Source organism: Alnus glutinosa, chromosome 2 (genome assembly GCF_958979055.1).
Source record: "Alnus glutinosa chromosome 2, dhAlnGlut1.1, whole genome shotgun sequence".
In the NCBI taxonomy this organism is placed as follows: Eukaryota; Viridiplantae; Streptophyta; class Magnoliopsida; order Fagales; family Betulaceae; genus Alnus; species Alnus glutinosa.
The window spans coordinates 31,800,297-31,820,849 of NC_084887.1; the positions used below are offsets into that span (position 1 = coordinate 31,800,297).

Here is a 20,553-nt window from a genome sequence, read left to right on the forward strand (position 1 = left end):
AATGGCTTATTCTGGTTAAACCCCAAATGTATGTTTTTACAGCAATCAAATAATGAGTTGATTGCTGAATCGAACACTGGCTTGTGCTTCATTAGTTTTTACTTAAGTTATGACATAATTTCGTTCTTAGTTTTGGAGTGGTGTTTCCTTTTTTTTTTTTTAAAAAAAAATTTATTTTTTATTCTAACAACAATATGCAAATGCCTCATATTGAGGTTTTCTGTCACCTTTGGTTTACCTATCATAACAACCCTCTTGCTCTCAGGTTCGAGCTGGGTGCTTCTCGGAGATTCCTCAGGGTTCATTGCCAGCACATCCACTTCTAAATTTTGTATTCAGTTCTCTGCAGGTAAGCCTTCTTGACTGTACTGACTGTTGAAATGGAGCGTTAATGTTTATGGCTGTCATGTATGTAACTAATAGCTGCATTGTTGGTTATAGGTTTTATCTTCATTTGATTTAGCCATTGAAGTTCTCACTGAACTTGTTAGTCGACATGAGGTATGTCGTACCCTTTCTCATGAACACTATGCAATCACTTTCAATATGTAGGCAAGTGGACCCACTCATGGGCTCTGCTGGGTCAGCACCATGTGTTTAAGTGAAAACTGCTGTCCTGACTGGATCTCAGGCCTGATTTTGGCAGGCCAAGCATGGCCAGAGAAAGCTGCAGGTGGGCTTTGTTCAAAGCCAGCCCGACATGTTTAATTCTTTTAACATGTAATTTTTTTTTTTTATACCATTAAAATTTTGTAGCCCAAACGGTTAAAGGTTGAATCATAGATAGATATATATTTTTTGATAAGTGATAAAATTTAATAAAAAGCGCAGAGGGGGGCAACCCTAATATACATGAAATATACAAAAGTGCCAATAATTAGAGGAAACAAAAGAACATGAATGTAAAAACTCAGCAAACATAATATGACTCGGCCTATGCGTCGAGACCCAAACATACAACATATTAAGCACATTTCGATACAAGTCCATAACTGGTAATTCTACATCTTCAAATAGCCTTGTATTCTGCTCACGCCAAAGACCTCACATTACACACGAGGGAGCCTGCTTCCAAAGACGCGTAACAGGACCATGACCCAGCAAGGTACCCTAACCACTCAACAAATCTAGCACGCTTCTTAGCATGACCCACTCCACCCCGAACAACCTATAGAAAGAGCACCAAACAACCTGTGCCATGTCACAATGAAGAAGGAGGTGATCAATAGATAGATATTTAAGGTCAGGGGTCCAAATCACATAAAAAGGCAATATTATGACAAAATAGCATTAGAATTAAACATTGGACTAGACCAGCCATTGATTGTCAAACCCAAGCTAGGGCTGAAATCTTATTGGGCCAAGCAAAATCGACCCAGCGTAGTCTTGCGGTTATGGCCTAGGGTTTGAGAATTTGGGTGGGGCTGGCCAAGCAGATTGGGCCATGTTCACATCTAATAGTATATGTTTATGCCGGATGTGATCTACTTTTCCCCTATTGTATGCTATGCATGCCTGGTTTCAAGTTATTCAATACCAAGGGTTGATTGATTCATAAGATGCTCCAATTAACTCAATTTAACTAAGTGTTATCCCAATTTTTTGAGATCAAGTTCATGAATCTTTTCTTAGATCAGAAAATAAAAAAAAGTTAATGAATTTGTTTTTTGAGAAGCAAATCAACCTAAAAAAAGCACAAAGGAGCTTAACTCAAGTACACAAGGAGTATATGAAAATGACCCCAATTAGGGAAAAAAATAAGAACACAAGTCCAAAAATTTCATAAAGCTATAGAAGCAAGGACAATTGTACACTACCATCCAAGCATAAAGTGATTTAAACATAACAACTTTTAACTCTAACACCGATCTCTCACAATCTTCAAAACTCCTCTTATTTCGTTATCTCCAAATGTACCACATTAAGCATAGAGGAGCCTTCCTCCAAGCTTCTAAAATGTAACGATTTTTCAATTGACCTGTAACGACTAAGGTAGAGTGCTAGCTACATTTGTGCTATCAATCCAAAATGACTAGTTAATTTAGAGTTTCTCTAGAATCACTTATAAAACACAATTTCACTTAGTAATTAAGCAATGCGGGATGTAACACCTATGAGTGTCTTTATAAATCACCCATTCTATGTGTGGTACTCATCTTCCCAATATGGGACTAAAGTGTTACAATCTCCCTCCTTTAAACCTCTGGCGTTCTTGTTAGGGCCATGTCACGCAGTGCTCCATTATCACATGACGTTATTAGGGCGCTCTGAGACCATTTATAACGACCTAGGGAAAATGCTAGCCACATGTGTGCTATCAGCTCAAAATGACTAATCAATTTAGAGCTTTCTAGAATCTATCAGCCCAAAATGACTAATCAATTTAAAGCTTTTCTAGAATCTATCAGCCCAAAATGACTAATCAATTTAGAGCTTTTCTAGAATCACTTATAAAGTCCAATTTCACTTAGTAAGTAATGTGTGTCTTTATAAACCACCCATTCTATGTGTGTTATTCATCTTCCCATTATGAGACCAGAGTGTTACATGACCTCTTCAGCTAGCCAACAACTCCACTACCCTTCTTAGCATGACCCACTCAATACTAAAAAGAGGAAGATCGAAACCCACAATTCTCTAGCCACTTCGCAGTTGAGAAGAAGGTGATATGTTTTCCTTACTCCTCTTCCACATGCAACACAAGTCAACCACTATATTGTGTATCTTTCTCAAGTTATCCAAAGTCAATTTTTTTTCCTAATGTTGCCATCCACACAGAACGCGACTCTTGAAAGAGCCTTAATTCTCCATATGCTCTTTCAAAAATGGGGGTCCAACGGGAGTGCAAAGCGCATGATAGAAAGACCAAACCTCAAACTTTCGCCTTTTTGAAGGGATCTAACATATTTTATCTTTGCCACCTTGTCTCAACCTGAGAGAGTACATAAGATCAAAGATCAGAGAACGAAGTGACCAAGTCCACCTCCCAATCATGCACTGGTCTGGTACAAGAACTATTCCACTGAAGATTGCTTTAAAGAACTATACATGATCTGCCACCAGAGCCTCCTTATAGTGGGCAATGCTAAACAATTCCGGAAAAGATGCTTTTAGGGGATGATCACCACACTACAAATCATGCCAAAACCTTATCTTAGACATGTCTCCCACCTCATATTTGACAAATCTAGAAACCCCCCCACCCACTCCTAATGTTTTTCCACAACCCCACCTCGAAAGGTTTGGCAACCTCTTTAGAACACCATCCTCCCCTCATGCTATCATATTTGGTTTCTACCACGGATTTTTACAAAGCCTTTCTATCCGTGGCAATTTCTCCAATAGAGCTCGATTAAACTGAATAAGATTTCTAACCCCCAAACCATTATAGCAAAATAGAGAACAAATCTTTAGACCAACCGGCTAGTTCATGAATCTGTTTTCAACTAAGTCAGAAAATTCTTTGAAGCTCTTTATATAATTTTCAATGAAGATAATTTGGCATGCATGATATCTAACTAATGTAACATTTGGCATGCATGATATAGGTTAGATGTGATGGTATCTAACTAATGCAACATTGGGCATGCATGATATACATGGCAAGTGCATTTAATCTCTTAATCGTCTTGGCATTGCATTGGTCCCACATAAAGATTGGACGTAGTATAAGAATAAATTTTTTTAAACTTCTAAATCAGTTGAAGTCTCATCCCCCAGTAAATTTCTCTCGCGTGTGTGTTAGAGCCTATGCTTAATGCTATCTTCACTCCACGGATGCCACAATGGTTCTCTAATACCATGCTGTGAAAATCGATGACGTTCTAATGATTATATATAAAACTATGACTATGTTACCTATTTCATTTATTAAGAAATACTGACTTAACCCTTGGTTATTTAGATTCCATAACTAATCATTTGCAACCCGAATTGAGCTACATGCCCTTAACCTAATGTCTGTCAAGCAAAATTGAAATAAACTCTGGGGTTGTCATTCTAAGGTTAAAACACTTTGCAATGCCTGTGCTGCCTTTGATTTGAATATCTTATCTACTCTGAGTTGTGTTTTCTTTTGTAGGGGCTACCCCAAGTTTTGTTATGCAGAGTACATTTTCTTAAAGAAGTGCTTCTTCTACCAGCTCTTAGTAAGGGAGATGAGAAAGTTATTGGTGGTCTTGCATGCTTGTTGTCAGAAATTGGGCAGGCTGTACGTGTTACTACTCCCTCCGTTTCAAAATAAATGAATTTTTCCTTTTTGGATTATCTCAAAATATATGAAACTTTCCAAAAGTGGAACTTCTTACTTATTTGATATTCAATATTATTTTCACATTTTTTCAAGAAGCAATCAAGATTCTTATTAAAAGTTGTGTCCCTTCTAATATTAAAGGACATTTCAAGATCACTATATTTGTACATTTTCATTAATAATTTTGCTATTTTGAATCACATCATCAATTGTGAGATAGAGATAGTATTTTATGTTGTTCTTTGTAATTGCGCAACCTAAAATCATTTTTAATGGTTTTTGAATTTAACACGTGTGAACAGTTCTCTCTAAATTGTTTACGTTGTTACTGTTATGACAATTACACAATGACGTAAAAACATTTGATACCAACTTGTTTGATGTACACTAGGCACCATCTCTGATTGTAGAAGCGAGTGCTGAAGCACTTGCTCTGGCGGATGCACTCTTGAGGTGATATCTCAATCTTATAATTTTTAATATATTGGTTTTTGTTCTTTAATGTTTTGGCAGGCAAGGACCTATGAATTTTTAGGTTGAATTGATAAACAATGTGTCATTCAGAAACATATACTCATTCGGTGCTCCTGGGTGTCTCTAATGTGCTGACAGCTCCTTGCATGGGGCTTATTATTTATAAGTTAATCTTGTGGAAATTAAGATTGCTCAGTAATTAAGCATGAAAAAAAGCCTTTACAGAGGATAATACATTAGGGCATGTGATATAGGAAACTTGCATAAGCATGTTTAAGATAAAACTTCATCATGGATTAGCGATTGTGTTCCTCCTTGAAGGTGTTTGTTTAGATCATATATCCATCAAATATTTGTTTTGTGATATGTCTAACCTGCTCAACATACTTGCAGCTGTGTGGCATTTCCAAGTGAAGATTGGGAGATTGCAGACTCAACTTTGCAATTCTGGTACTACTGTCATTGACTTAATTTTTTTTATGGTTAGGGGCGCCTTTCGCTGTTTTCTTAATAAAATTGAAATTACTTATCAAAAAAAAAAAAAAAAAAAAAAAAAAATTTTTTTTGGTGTATTTGTTTTCCATGAAAAAGTTGAACTTCAAATCGTATTGAAGACCTTGATGCATTTATCTTTTTAAATTGATTAAGCTTGTTTACTTTATTTTGTTTTGTTTTATTCATCTTATGTTGTTTTTGAAATTATTAGAAAGATGTTACTGCTGATGTATTCCGAAGTTTGGAGGCTTCTCCATTATGGACTTTCATAAAGAGCATAGCTGTTTCCTGTCAGAGTTTGAATTTGGTTTTTTATTTTTCAGTCACCTTGTACATTTTTGCATGGATTTATTACATCATAAGCCTTCCCTGACTTGCAACCTGCTAGTTGGATTTGGAGGCTTATATGATGCAAGTTAATTTATTACTGAATTGCACTAGAAGTGAGCTCCAAAAAATGATGATACAGTATATGCAAACATTTTGAATCATATGTCTGACGCGTTCCCAACTCTTAGGAAATCAAAATGAAATTTGATGGTAATTTATTACCCTTTTTTTGGGATCAAAGTACTATAAGAAGTTCTTAAATTCACGCATCTTTTAACCATCTCTTTGAACTTATGTACTGGCTAAATTCAATTATTATATTTGCTCATTATGCTTTTCCTGTAAGATATCATATGGATGTATAATTTGTTAATTGACTGCTGTATGTGATGTGATCGTGCTATTGATGCAGCCATGGAATAAGGGACTAAGGGTCATGTTGCTGCCTTTAGAGTAATTTTCAGTTTTGTAAACTTAGAAATTTTCATGTATAGCACCAACATTTGAAGTCCAATTGAAGCAAGAGTCATATTGTTTTAAAAGGTCTGGTAAAATATTCTAGGTTGAAAATGGTTTTATTTCATAAGTTATGATCAATTTTGTAATGTGTGCAGATCTGTAATTTTTTACAACTCTTATGAATTGAGGGTATTTTGGTAATTGAGTGGAGTCTATTATTGAAGAAGTTTCTAGTATGTTGATTTTGTTTTCTTTGGGACCAAGTTAGTCTTTTATTGAATTCTCTTTAGTCTTTTGATTACTAATCAAATTAGGACTCCTAGTCCTAATACGTGTAAGAGTTAGTTATTCTATATAAATATATTTTTCATATATAAAGAATTCAAACTTGATTGAGGAAATATCGAGTGATGAGTTTTTCAATCTCTTGGTCTAGAATTGATGGAGAAGTAATATGGCCATATGATCATAAGTATTATCATTAGAATTTAGATCATGTGTTTTTATGATCATATGATCTAACATTGATCTAACTGTTTTTTTTTTTTGATAAGTAAGAAAATTTTATTAATAAAAGCGTAAGGCGCCCCAAAGTATATAGGGAGTAGACATAGGAACAACCAAAGCTAACCTGCAAAACCCAACAAAACCCGCAAAACCTAAACCCTAGAAACCGGATAAACACCCAAGAGCAAACTATAAAAGGGCCCAACTTAGATTATAGGATCATATGATTGTTAGATTATATAATCATATGGCCATATGATCATAAGTATTATCATTGAATGTACATTATATGATTTAACATTGATCTAAGTATAATACTTAGATTATAGGATCATATGATTATCAGATTATATATATTCATTTGATCATATATGATTATATGGTCATATAATCTGAATCATAGGATCATATGATCATATAATCATTAGATCATATGATCTAAGTATTACCACTAGATACTTAGAAATTAGATCTAAAATCATATAATAATAGTGAGATCATATGATCAAAGTATTATCATTAGATACTTAGGATTGATATAATTCATAATTATCATATGATTCATAATTCATAAATATACATAATTACAAATTAAGTGATAAATATAAATTATAATCACATAATGTTATATAAGTATACAAATTCATACTTATACAATGATTAAATATCTAGATACTTAGACACAATGATTAAGTACGATCTAAGTATCTGACAATTCATAATCATACTTAGATACAATGATTGAGTATATAATTATATAAGTAAAGTATCGTAGTATTTAGATTATGATAAAGTATCTAAGTATCTAGATTATGAATTATTGATTCATAAGTCATAAATAAGTATAATTAAAATTAAGCGATAAGTTTGAGTTCACATAATTACAAATTAAGTTATAAGTAATTATCATATTTATAATATTTTGAACAACAAGGAGTATAGCATATTGTAGTGCAAGGAACTTCGTCAATCAGAAAAACTTAAATGTATAAAGTGGTAAAAAGTAAAATAAAAACCAATTACCTGATTAATAAGTTAAAAGTAAGGCCTTATGTGGGATTTGCTTTTGACAATTGACAATAGCAATAATATTTCATTTCTTTTTCAAAGAGAATTTTGATGTGTGGGCTTTCACAAAGACATGGACAATTGTGTTGCAAGACAAATGGGGCTCATACTAAATATAAATACACAATTTTTAATGTACCACCCACCGTAAAAGTGAAAACACAAAACTAAGGCGAACAGAAGAACAAAACTCCACAAATTGAGAGAAGTTAGAAAAAGAAGAAATATTAAAAGCCATAGCTTGCCACACTCTCATCTTCTTTGCGCTCTACTCTATCCTCATCTTGGCCGTCCATGTCCACATCTACGTGGGCTAAACTGATTGTCTCCTTGGGGGGTGCCAGCCGCTTCTAATACTCGATCTAAGCCGAGTACTAGATAAAGCATTTGGCTTGGCTAATGGGCGAGCTTGAGCTTGGACAAGGTTTTCCCCTTGGTGAGCCGAGCCGAGCTCTGCTTTTGATACTCGTCACGAGCTCGTGGTCGTGAAGACTGTAAACAAGCTGAGCTAGTACATGCACTACTCGCCCAAGCTCAGCTCGTTTACAACCCTATTTGTGATGATCATGATGCCACAAGATTTTTAATATTGCTTCACCTGAGTGAAATTTAGCGATTGAACTCTTGGTGATTTCAGGTGGGCTGGCTGCCATGTGAGTGATGTTTAAAGAGCGTATTTCTGGCAATCCAGGGGACATCTACCTACCCAAAATGCCCGATGTCCCCTGGATTTCCAGAAATACACTCTTCGGCTCTTTCAAAAAGAAAAAAAAGAACTTATATAGATGATTTCATTCTTTATTGTATCTTTTGTGATTACTTTAGTTTCTTTTCTGCACTGAATGTTCGGGTGTGTTCTCTCTATGATTGGACACCGGCTACGAGTTGTTTCTCCTACCCAAATTTCAGAGTTTAACCTTTTTTTTTTCCTTTCATTTATTTATTTTAATTTTAGATGTTAGCTTTTTCCTTTCGGGTGTTTCTCTTGTATACTTCCTGTTACTATGATTGTGGCTCTTTTTATGCTTTTATTTTATGAGTTACTTAGCTATTAAAAAATGTATTTTATTTTCTCCACCCCCCCCCCCCCCCCCCCCCCCCCCCCCCCCCCCCCCCCCCCCCCCCCCCCCCCCCCCCCCCCCCCCCCCCCCCGGGGCTCTTCAACCCACTTAAAAAAAAGAAAAAAAGAAAACAAAGAAAAGCTTATTTATTCTTCTACAGAAGAGCAAGGTGATGATTGGTTTTACGTCAAGCTCTTGTGCCCTTATGTTTGCAAAATGGTATTGTTAACTCCTGTTGGCCGGGCTGTAGGAGAAATGTATTGTAATGCAGTTTTTAATAGTTGCTTCCTGTGTTGTGTACTGAAGTTGTTCCCTTCTCTATTGTTTTGTTTCTAATAAAACTATTAATTTTTTTTTGAAAAAAGTAGTTCTTATGTGCATTTAATTTGAAGCTTCTGTTATGTCTTGCTGCAAATTTAAAGCATGATAATTGTGAGCATAATTTATCTTTCCCAGGTCTAGTTTTGCAAGCTATATTCTTGGCCTTGATGAGGATGGTCCACAAAGTAGAAAACATGTGGAAGACATGTTTTTTTCCGTATTCTCAGCTTTGCTTGATGCGCTTTTATTGCGTGCACAGGTTTATCCTTGTCTATTTCCCTTGGTATATTGTAATTGTAAATTAATGATTTTGTGTTGGTTTGATTGAAATGTCTTCTTTTTTGGTCGGTGATCAATGGATGGTGCTTTTTGTTGTTTTGTGTGTTTAGATTATGTAGAAGTCAAGTACATCCGGTTAATTTCAGGCATTTTCATCACATGTTGCTGCTTTGGCCTTTTGTTCTTAAAGTTTACATTTTTGAACTCTTTTTTTTAAGTAATAATGTAGCATGTTTGATTGTATATTGAGCAGATGCTACATCTGTGGTTCCTTTAAAGATTGATCGTTAGTTTTGTGGCATTCAAATTAAAACATTTGGAAGAAATTGATTTATGTGAATGGATATGTTACATCCTGAAGTAGAAAATGTTATTTGTTATATTTTAGTGAAGAATTTGAATCTCATTGGTATTTTATCTGCCAATCATATTATCTTGCAATTTCTAATTACAATTTTTTTTTTGTTATCTTCATGAATACTGAAAATTGAATTTCATGAATGGGATTTTGTAATTATTTTCTGACATATTCTTAAAAAAAAATTTATTTTTGGACATGCAAAGGTGGTAACTTAGATTGTTGATGTCTTATTTGAAAGTAACATAAATGTGTGTCTTCTCTCTCTCCCTTCCTCTCCCTCTCAGTGGCGCGTGTAGGCACGTCTTGCTAGCTCTTTGGTGCTAGTGTTTGGTATTTCTCTGTTTGTTTAGTTCTTTGTGTTTGGTTTGGTTGGATGTCTCGGGAGGATGCTGTAGTACATGGTTGGCGTGGTTGAAGAGTGGTTTCGTTGCCAGAATAAGTCGGTGTGACGAAGGCCAGCGTGGGGAGGTTTTTCTTCGTTGAATCAAAATTTTTTCAGTTCATTATCGAGCCAGAGGGTAACTCATTCAGGTTGCAAATGGTAGAAAGGGGGAAGGGTTACATTTGGTCAATTTCTTTAGGAAGAGATGGTGTTTTCTGGTTGCTCTTGACGGTTGATGATGTGGCAAAAATAGGAAACAATGTGGGCTTCATTCATAAGCTAAGGGATTCTTAGTGCATTCTCTTGGGTCAGAGATGCAGCAATCATCATGGGTGCTAGATGGCTATTGAACAATTTAGTGGAAGTAGGCGGAGGGGTTTTATTCTCATCCCCGAAGGCAAGAAGAAATGGGGATGGTGTGGGTTTGTGGAGGTGATGTGGTACGTGCTGGCTCCGTATTTCCTGTGTCTCAAGCATCTCCGACAACCATCCTAAAGAAGCCATCTGGAAAGTTATCTTAGTTTTCTGAATGTGGGGCATTTGGAAAGAATGGAATCAGCGTCTCTTTGAGGATTACGAGTCCAACGTGCTATGTTTAAAATTCTCTTTTTTGTTATCTCTCTTGGATTCGGCTATAGTTTATGTTCCTAACTTCTTTTGTTTGAATCTTTTAGATCTTGTTAATTTTTTAGATTGTTGGTGCCGTTAAGGGTATTTGTCTCTCATTTATTTATTTGTGTACGAGGGCTTTGCCATTTTCTTTCAATAAAGAGAAATGCTTGACATCCCAACACTTTTTTTCTAGAATTTGGTTCCAACCTGATGTGTCACAATCCTATGAGATTGTGGCACATTTCTCAAAATGATAGATCTTATGGGATTGTGACACATCAGGTTAGACCCAACTTCTGAAAAACAGTGTTTGGATGTCTAGCATTCCTCTATTGTTTACACTTATGAGGCATGTGCTCCTTAGCTACTTTTGATGTTGCTATATTTTGGTTTAATTATGTTAAGAGTTAGTTTGTGTAAGCTTGATACATTCTTGGCCTACTTCCTGAGAACTTAAGTTTTTGGTACTAATGGTAACTAACATAGAATCAAAGCCCGGTTGTCTGTGAGGTCCTTAGGTCAGTCTTGGTGACGCACATTCTGTTGTTTCAGTGTCTGTTTTGGTGTTTGTTTGCATTTTTTGTTTCCACGTGCAAGACGTGTATTTGGTTCAATGCTATTGTTTAAGCCTGCATGTTGGGGGAGTGTTAGAGCTTGTTTTAATGAGCTTAATATACATTGTTGGCTAACTTACTGAGAGGTTAAGCTTTTGGAACTAATAATAATTACCATTTGATACTCAGAATTGAAGTACTTTAGGGTATGCCAAGGACTAGTTCTTCTGCTTTCTTAGTGTATTATTGCAAGCTTTTGAATACTGGTTGATTTCATGTGTTTCAATGTGTTAGAAGTTTGAACTGGTTGTCAAATAGATTTTTTTTTTTTTTTTTTTTTTTTTAAAAAAAATTAAAAATAAATTCTCGTGTTCACAGAGTTTTTGTTTGCCAAATTTTAAGGTCTGTTTGTGTATCGTAATTGTTGTTTTGTTGTTAGAGTAATTTAGTTATTATTTTTTTCCAAACAGAACTTTTTACAGATAAATGACATGAAGAACATCTTGACTTTCGCAGGTGGATGAATCTACGTTCAATGACGAGAGAGGAAATCCTGAACTGCCTGATGGCCTTGTCAATTTTAGGATGAATCTTGTTGAACTTTTGGTTGATATTTGTCAACTTTTAAGATCAGCTACATTTATACAAAAGGTGCTTGTTTTAGAGTATGATTTACTCCATATATATCTGAAATGGTGCAAAGTTTCATTGTATTATATAACCTATTTTGTTGCTATAGTATAGATGTAGTGAATGATACTGCACTTGACACTAGGGATGAGGAAAAAACTGACCGACCCACCCAATCTGCCTGATCTGTGCTGAACCATGCTGTTTCATCAGTATATTTGGTGTTGGTCAGTTCCATAAAAGCCATAACCCGACTAGTTGGTTTGGCATTTGGTTTTCCCTCTTGCAAACCGATTATACCCTAATTGTGTGTGTGTATGTATATACGCACGTGCGCGCGTGCACACACACATGTTTCATATACTTATTTATTCTTGTAAATGGAACCCCAGCCGGTTTTTTCCATAGTGCTCGTGGGTTGCGACAAGGAGATCCTCTTTCTCCTCTGTTGTTTGTGGTAGTTATGGAAGCATTGAGTCGGATGCTGACTGCTGCATTGGATCAAGGTAATTTGACAGGTTTCTCAGTGGGGTCAAGGGATTCTGAGGCTTTAGTTGTGAATCACCTGCTGTTTGCGGATGACACTCTGATCTTTTGTGGAGCTCAAGAAGAACAGATTCGACATCTGAGATGTATTTTCTTAGGTTTTGAGGCAGCCTCTGGCTTGAGAATCAATTTAGGAAAATCTGAAATTGTTCCTATTGGTGGAGTAGAGAATGTCGGAAGGTTGGCGAATCTTATTGGATGTCGGGTTGCTTCTTTGCCTATGTCTTACTTGGGCTTGCCGTTGGGTGCTTCTTATAAGTCCACCGCTATTTGGAATGTAGTTATTGAGAAAATGGAAAGGAGATTAGCGGGTTGGAAACGGATGTATCTGTCAAAGGGTGCCCGGTTGACTCTTATCAATAGTACACTCTCCAATATTCCCACTTATTACCTATCTTTGTTTCCTATTCCAGTGAGGGTGGCTAATCGTCTTGATATAATTAGGAAGAATTTTCTTTGGGGTGGCATGGGTGAAGAGGCCAAATTTCATCTAGTAAATTGGAACAAAATTTGTTCACCCTTGAATGCTGGTGGGTTGGGAGTTCACAATTTCATTCAATTCAATCGAGCTCTATTGGGTAAGTGGTTATGGAGGTATGGTAGGGAGAGAGAGGCTTTATGGCGGTCGGTGATTCATGCCAAATTTCATAGTCTAAAAGGGGGGTGGTGTTCAAAAGAGGCTTTGGGGTCTTTTGGAGTAGGTGTTTGGAAGCACATTAGGAAGGGGTGGGAGGATTTTCGAAATTTTATTCGATTTGAAGTGGGGAATGGTTCTCACATTAGTTTTTGGCAAGATTTGTGGTGTGGGGATAGATCCTTGAAGCAATGCTTTCCTTCTCTCTTTAGAATTGCAAGGTATAAAGACACGATGGTGGAAGATAACTTGGTGGTTCATAATGGTGTTATCCAGTGGAATGTTCTTTTCACTCGACAAAATCAGGATTGGGAGTTGGATATGGTCTTTTCCTTCTTCGATCGTCTATACTCCACTTCGAATCGACATGGGGAGGATGACAGGTTAGTGTGGAATCCCTCTAAAAAAGGTGTATTTGAGGTGAGATCCTTATACAAAGAGTTAATTAGGAAGGATCGCCCATTGGTTCCGTGCTTCCCTTGGAAGAATATTTGGCGTGTGAAGGCTCCAACAAGGGTGGCCTTCTTCGTTTGGTCAGCTGCATTGGGCAAAATTCTGACACATGATAACTTGCGTAAGAGGAAGGTGATAGTAATTGAGTGGTGTTGTTTATGCCAGAAGAGCGGGGAGTCTATTGATCACCTATTGCTCCACTGTGAGTTCGCCCGGGCTCTATGGAGCTATGTCTTTATGCTTTTTGGGGTTGAGTGGGTTATGCCTCGTACGGTGTTGGAGTTGCTGAATAGTTGGGGGGGGGGGGGGGGGATGATTGAGGTTGGTCATGCTGTAAAGGCTTGGCGGTTAGCTCCTGTGTGCATGCTGTGGTGTATTTGGAAGGAACGGAACGCTCGACTGTTTGAAGATGTGGAGACATCCATGGTAGAGCTACGGAAGCGGTGGCTCTATACTTTATTTTATTGGATAGCGCCCCATTATAGTTCGAGTTCTTTTACTTTTGTAGAATTTTTAAATTTAATTTCTGTTCGTCCTTTTTAGGGGTTCTCTTGTATACTTCCCGTGTATAAGGGTTGCGCCCCTCTGCGCTTTTTATATTTATAAAATTACAATTACTTATCAAAAAAAAAAAAATACTTATTTAAGCAGATGTGGCAATTTTTGACTGACAGGTTCATGTTTATATCCTTAACCTGCACTCACCAGATTGATGCATCAATTAAACCTAATCTGCTACATCCCACTCCCATTTGATGATCAATCTCTCTCTGATCAGTCCTTGTAGCTACTGAGTAATACCCCCTCACCTTCTCACTACAGCACCACTACTGTTGGTTATGCTTTCATTTTCGATTACTCTCTCTCTCTCTCTCTCTCTCTCACACACACACACACGCACATGTTTTAGATCTTAGATCTTCAATACCTTACCTTATCCCCACATTCTTGTTTTGCCCTTCGTTTTATATTCCCGCGTACTAATCTCCCTTTTTTGTCTCCTACATTTATAAGAAATAACAATAATCTTCTGTTTGTTTGTTTTTTATGGATTTAACTTCCTTGGGATTTTAATTGGTTTGCAGCTTGATTTTCCATTTTGTTTTAAAATTCACTAGAGCTCCCCCTCCTGCTTCCTGTCACCTCTCTTCCAAACCACCAGCCATGCCACTTGACCAACCTGACTGATTTAACACGACCCATGTGAAGTTATGGATGCTTCAGTTTGGCGTCAGTTAGGGATTTTGTCAACCTGACAAATTTAGGCTGGTGTAAAGATTCTCCCTAAAACCGACTAACCCGACTTGGAGGCAGTGTTAGTTGAGTGCTTTCTGATTCACTGATGTTTATCTATGTTTCATTATTCTTGTCTGAAGCTATTGATAATTTTTACTGTTTTAACACAATATTGTACTTTTTTGTTTGACTGGTGGTATTGTTGCAGTAATCACTAATTCCGGGAACATCCTGAATCTCTGTTTGTTCCATGTGGATTGTGATCCTATTAATGAAAATTAAATTCTTAGATACATTTTTTTTTCTTTCTTAAATTCTCAATATAAGATATCATGAATATTAAATTCTTAACGTTTGTGGTGCCTTCCCTTTAATCCTTCGCATTTACTTGTGATGTATATTCATTTTACTTTGATATGTTGTTTGGTGCCCAAATCCATATCTTGAACCATTTGAATAACCCTTATGAACCCTAATTGTACTTATGTCTGCTCTTTGGTCTATAATTCTTCGTATTAACTAGTAATATTTAATGTCATTGTAGCTTTTCATTGGCGGTTGGGCCTCAGCAAATGTTCCAATTCCTTGGACGGAGGTGGAGAGCAAGTTATTTGCTCTTAATGTGGTGAGGACAACTTACTATGTCTAACCTTAGTTGATTTTATTTTTAGATGCTGTTAGTTGTTGCATTCACATTATGTTTAATCTGTAGCTAGGTTATTACTGTTAAAGTATTAATTAAATGATTAAATTCACAATTTTCTATCATCTTAAGTTTATTGAATGATTGGTAATTTAATATGGTATCATAGTCACTTTTCTGTGGCCTTTAATAACTCTTGACGTCTCTTTGGAAGAGTGTCAAATTAGAACGTTGGTTGGTATTTTCTTAGCTCACACAACACTCCAACCACCTCCTTGATACTCGTCTTGCCTGCTTTGCCGATCAAAGTTTCTTTGCAAACGCATGCGTCACCAAGCCCCTCCTCCCACCGCTGCCAATTCTTCCCAAGCCTTCACTGAAGCTAATTTTAGTAAAACTAACCAAAATCAGGAAGGCCATGTGCAAGGAGTGCAACAGTGTGGAAAATGATGCCTAGTTGCCTTTTTTGGACTATTTGGAGGGAGAAGAATAATAGGGGCTTTGAGGATTTGGAGAGATCCTTGGAGGATATTATTGCTTCTTTCTTCCATACTTTGAACCTTTGGACTATGGCTTTCGTGTCCCCTTTGACGATTAGTTATAATGATTTCTGGGGAGTTGAGCAAAGCCTTGGCTTTTTTTGGTGCCAAGGTAGGGTCTCCGTCTGCAGGTGGTCCTCCGACGACCTTTAAGATGAGCAAGGAGTCAGGATTTCCGTCGTTTGCGGAAGTGGTTCGCTCGGCAGCTACTGGTGCTTCGGTTTTGGGTTGCCGACCGATGGGTTAGACCCTGGATCCTCGTGGGGGGTCTCACCACGAGGAACCGGATTGTCCGGTTCTGGAGAAACAGGCGCTTGATCCACTGGGTAAGGTCCTCCAGACCGCTGAACGTTCCAGTTCCCGAGATTTCGGCAGTAGGACGGCTTGCGTGTCTAGGGAAGATGTCGTTGAGGCTGATGTTTCTCTGCGGTGGGATAGCACACGTGACGTGTTGAATCAGATCTTGGTACTCCTACGACGCTTCACCAAGTCTACTTCTCGGGTTAATTCAAAAAAGTCTCTCTCTCGGGCTTGTGGGTCTTCAAAGGGTTTGGGCTCTAAGCCCTCTGTTGGGCTTTTTCGAAGGGCTGGTTTTCTGGCGGGCCTAAGACTTAAAAGGTGTAAATTTACTTCAAGACGGGTTGGGGCAAACTCGCGTAAGCCCATAGCTGAGGGGGCTATTGTGAGGTCAAGGCCCGTGCGGTCGCTGGTTCCTTGTGAGGCTTTGAGGCGGGTTTCGAATTTGGGTTCGAGCATGAGGTTGGGTAATGTTCACAACCCTCTCTTTCTTCTGGAGTCGTCGTTTTCAGCGGCCTCGGCGGCGTCTGCTCTTGCATGGTCTCGACACAATGGGAGTCGGCCGAAGCTTACCTTGCTTTCTTCTCAGGCAATGGCGATGGGTTCTCTCTCTCTGTCGCTTGAGCTTTTGCTCTCCTATCAACGCAAGGTTAAGTTCTTTCCTTTCGCTGGGAACTGTTCTGCTCCTTCGCCAGTGGCTTCTCATTTGGTGGCTCCGGTCGCTAAGGAAAAGGTGGTTCTGTGCGGTGGGCTTGCTCCGGAGTTGGCGGTGGGCACTGCCCAGGATTCGGGTCCGGGTCCGGGTTCGTGTTTTAGCGTGGGTCGTGGTCAGGGCCCTCTATTCCTGAATTCGTCGCAGAAGGACTTTTTTGGTGGGTATAATTGGGCTGTGTCTCCTCCAAGACCGTTCTCCTCGGTGGTTGAGTGTTCTCCCTAGTTTCTACTTGGGATGTCTTGGAGGGATCAGCAGTGCAATTTGGGTGAGAATTTGTCGGGGGATGGCCTGGAGGGTGGGGTTGTTCACACCAAGGCAGTGAAAGATGCTAAGTTGTGTCTTAGCATGATGGGGATTTCTTATATGGGGTCTGAGGAGGGTTTTCTAGATTTCTTGACATTAGTGGATGAGGGGCAGAACTCGGTATCTACTCCTAAGAAAAAAATGAATAGAGAGGTCAAGAATTTAGAATGCTCGATCAATTTCGATGCTAGGGGTGTGGGATCTAGCAGGTTTAGAGACAAGAGAATGGGGATTTAGAGTAATTTTTCTTGGGTTTTTCGGGTTTCATTCTTTGCTCTCTTTTTTCTTTTGTTTTGGTGTCCTTTTTGTATACTCCGTGTATGCTATTTCGTTATTTACCTATAAAAAAAGAAGTTATAATGATTTTCTTGTTCACTTTTCTCTTTTTAGTTAGGTGTCTCATCTTGTATACTCCTGATGTATTTAGGAGCGCCTTACGAGTTTATTATTTATAAAACAAAACTTCTCAAAATCAGGGTCTATCGATCTGTAAAAACTTTGACAACGAAGGTCTCCTCGCGCCATCACGCGCCACTATGAGTGCTTGTCAGTGCCTCTAGAGCTATTTCTGGCGAAAGGAAATACTGATTAGTTTGCTAGCCACAAATCGATGGATCTTGGAAGTTCCTCTTTGATGCAGTCACCACACATGCCTCCATGTGTTGTCTAAAGACGATGATATTTTCTTCACGCATTGGCATGTGTTGGCGATTTCGCCTACTAGTCTTTTTCATGTGCTCCCACACCTCACTCACTATCACGTGCTACACATGTTCATTGGACTCAGTTTATCCAATCTAATCCTATGACCTCGTCCACAATTAAAACTGCGGTTTTCAGGCCAATCCAAGCCTAGTCATCGGCCCAAGTCAGCCTAGTTCAGTGGCCCAAGTTGACCTGGTTTACGACCCATCGTGGCCTAGGCTCCAGCCACCCTCAGCCTTTGCTAGTGCTGTCCATCGTCTGGCCGGTCACCGTCGGCCGCTGGCCTCGCTAGCTGCCATCTTCTGACCTAGGCAATGCTTAGTGCCCTTGTCACTGTTGGCCAGCTCGCCCTTGGCATTCGTCTGACCCAGCCATCCTTCATTTGTTATCCATCGCCATCCTCTGTGTCTCATCCATTACTGTTCTCCGGCAACAGTCACTGGCACCTTCTCTAGCGGTGGTACCAGGCCAATCTTCAGCCACCATTTCATGCCAGTAGTTGCGTTCAAGCTGACGTTTGGGTTTTCACTCCTACCACACAGAATCCTAATTTGATTCATCAAGATATCTAAGACTTGAGCTCACGCTCAGATTTCTGTCATTGCCCACCAGATTCGCGTTAGCCCAAGAAAAAATGCCAATTATTTGTGGGTGTTGTTAGGGTGTTCTGCTGTTTTTGGGCTTGTTCTTGGGTTTTGGGTTTGTGAGTGCTCCTTGTATACTCCCTGTGTACTGGGACGCTTTTCGCTTTTTTTTAATAAAATTGCTTACTTATCAAAAAAAAAAATATTTTTCTTTCCAAACTCGAGCTTCCCCAGCTTGAGTTTGAGGGAGGATGTTAGAGTATATGATATTCTCTATATTTGTGTTGATTTCCTTTTTATGTATTTACCATATCTGTCTGTAATTCAATCTCAAGGATTTGATTACTTTTATTAGCTCACTTCATCTACCCTATTTTCCCCTTACATAGAGTCATTCGCAACACAAATAAATCAAGTCAATAAGATCAAGGTAGGCCTTTGGGTCCAAACCACCTCAAAATTCTTGTGTTCTCTTTCTCCCTCTGCTCCCTCTATTCTCCTCTTGTTTTAATTTTTAATTTTAACATGGATCAGAGCAGGGGTTTTGAGTTCGAACGTTGACTCCACAATTTTTTTTTCCATTTCAGTTAAATATTTTACATGTTGAGCCTTACTTGTTGAGGGGTAGTTGAGCCCACATAAAGGAGAGTGTTAAATTATTAATTAAATGATTAAGTTCACCATTTTCTATTAGCTTAAGTTTTTGAGATAATTAGTGATTTGACAATACTTGCATTAGGGTAGTTTTCTTCTAAATACTTGTAGATCAACCTGGCTAAGTTAGAATTGGCCCCTATTGGCAGTGTTTGTAATGTAGAAGGGTTGGCATGCATTTTGGGCTACAGGGTTTCATCCTTGCCTACGAAGTATCTAGGTATTCCGTTGGGAGTTGCTTTTAAGGCCAAATCTATTTGAGATGGCATTGTTGAAAAGATAGAGCGTCGTGGTTGGAAAATGTTGTATTTGTCAAAGGGTGGTAGGATTACTTTGATTAAGAGCACCTTGTCTAATATGCTTACCTATTTCTTGTCTCTCTTTTTTCCATCACTGCTGGCGTTGCTTACCACATTGAGAAGTTGTAGCGGGATTTTTTTTTGGGTGGTATTGGCTAGGAGTTCAAATATTACTTGGTGAGTTGGTCCAAGGTTTGTTCTCCGATTGCTGAGGGAGGGTTGGGGGTGAGAAATTTACTTCTTTTTAACCGAGCTCTCTTGGAAGAATGGTTATGGTGCTATGCTTTTGAGAGAGAGGCTTTATGGAGAGTGGTCGTGGATTGTAAATATGGCAGTTTGTGGAGTGGATGGCCTTTTGGTGAGGTTAATGGGTTGCATGGGGTTGGTTTATGGAAATTTATTGGAGAAGGTTGGGGGGAGTTCTCTAGGCACACTAGTCTTGAAGTGGGGGATGGCTCCAAAGCTAGATTTTAGCATGGTGTGGTGTGGGCAGCAGCCCCTTAATGTAGTGCTTTCGAAGTTATATTTTTAGCTCGTTCCAAAGATGTTGCTGTGGCAAATCATTTACAGCTTACTAGTGATTCTCTTCAATAGAATATTGATTTTTCCAGAGCGGCATAGGACTGGGTGGTGGATTTCTTCACCATGTTTTTTAATATGTTGTATTCCATTAGGCTAAGACGGGATAACGAAGATAAGTTATATTGAGCGCCTTCCAAGAGAGGGTTAATTGATGTCAAATCATTTATAATGTCCTTACTCCCCATGACATTGACTTTTTCCCTTGGAAGAATATTTGGTGGAGAAGTTTCCCTCGAGAGTCGCGTTTTTTGCTTAGTCGGTCACTTTAGGGAAGATCATCACAACAGATAATTTAAGGAAACATCTCATTGTGGTAGATTGGTGTTGTATATGCAAGAAGAGCGGGGAATCTGTAGATGGAATCAAGAGAAGAGAAAGATGGAATACTGCCTACAGCTGACATCTACTCGTACACTAACCTCAAGAAATAAGACTAATGGAAGAGAATGTTCTACACCATAAGCGTGGTTCCTTCTGTCCAACTTGACCACATAAGGCAATGTCGAATAGCATTCCATATTTTACCACTTCTATTATGACCAAAGTTTCTTTTCCAAGAAGCAAGCAATTCAAGCTGT

At 38.4% G+C, this 20,553-nt stretch overlaps 1 protein-coding gene across 2 annotated transcripts in view; it reads left to right on the top strand.

Annotated features, from left to right (window-relative positions):
* The window catches only part of LOC133859495 (transportin MOS14), a 33,403-nt gene that overhangs the window by 1,104 nt on the left and 11,746 nt on the right, over window positions 1–20,553 (top strand). For both annotated transcript variants that reach the window (XM_062294910.1, XM_062294911.1), the window contains 8 exons: window positions 266–349; window positions 442–501; window positions 4,082–4,210; window positions 4,644–4,705; window positions 5,120–5,176; window positions 9,103–9,226; window positions 11,672–11,806; window positions 15,199–15,279. In XM_062294910.1, coding sequence (XP_062150894.1) covers window positions 266–349; window positions 442–501; window positions 4,082–4,210; window positions 4,644–4,705; window positions 5,120–5,176; window positions 9,103–9,226; window positions 11,672–11,806; window positions 15,199–15,279 — 732 coding nt within the window. The remainder of the gene's footprint in view (window positions 1–265; window positions 350–441; window positions 502–4,081; window positions 4,211–4,643; window positions 4,706–5,119; window positions 5,177–9,102; window positions 9,227–11,671; window positions 11,807–15,198; window positions 15,280–20,553) is intronic.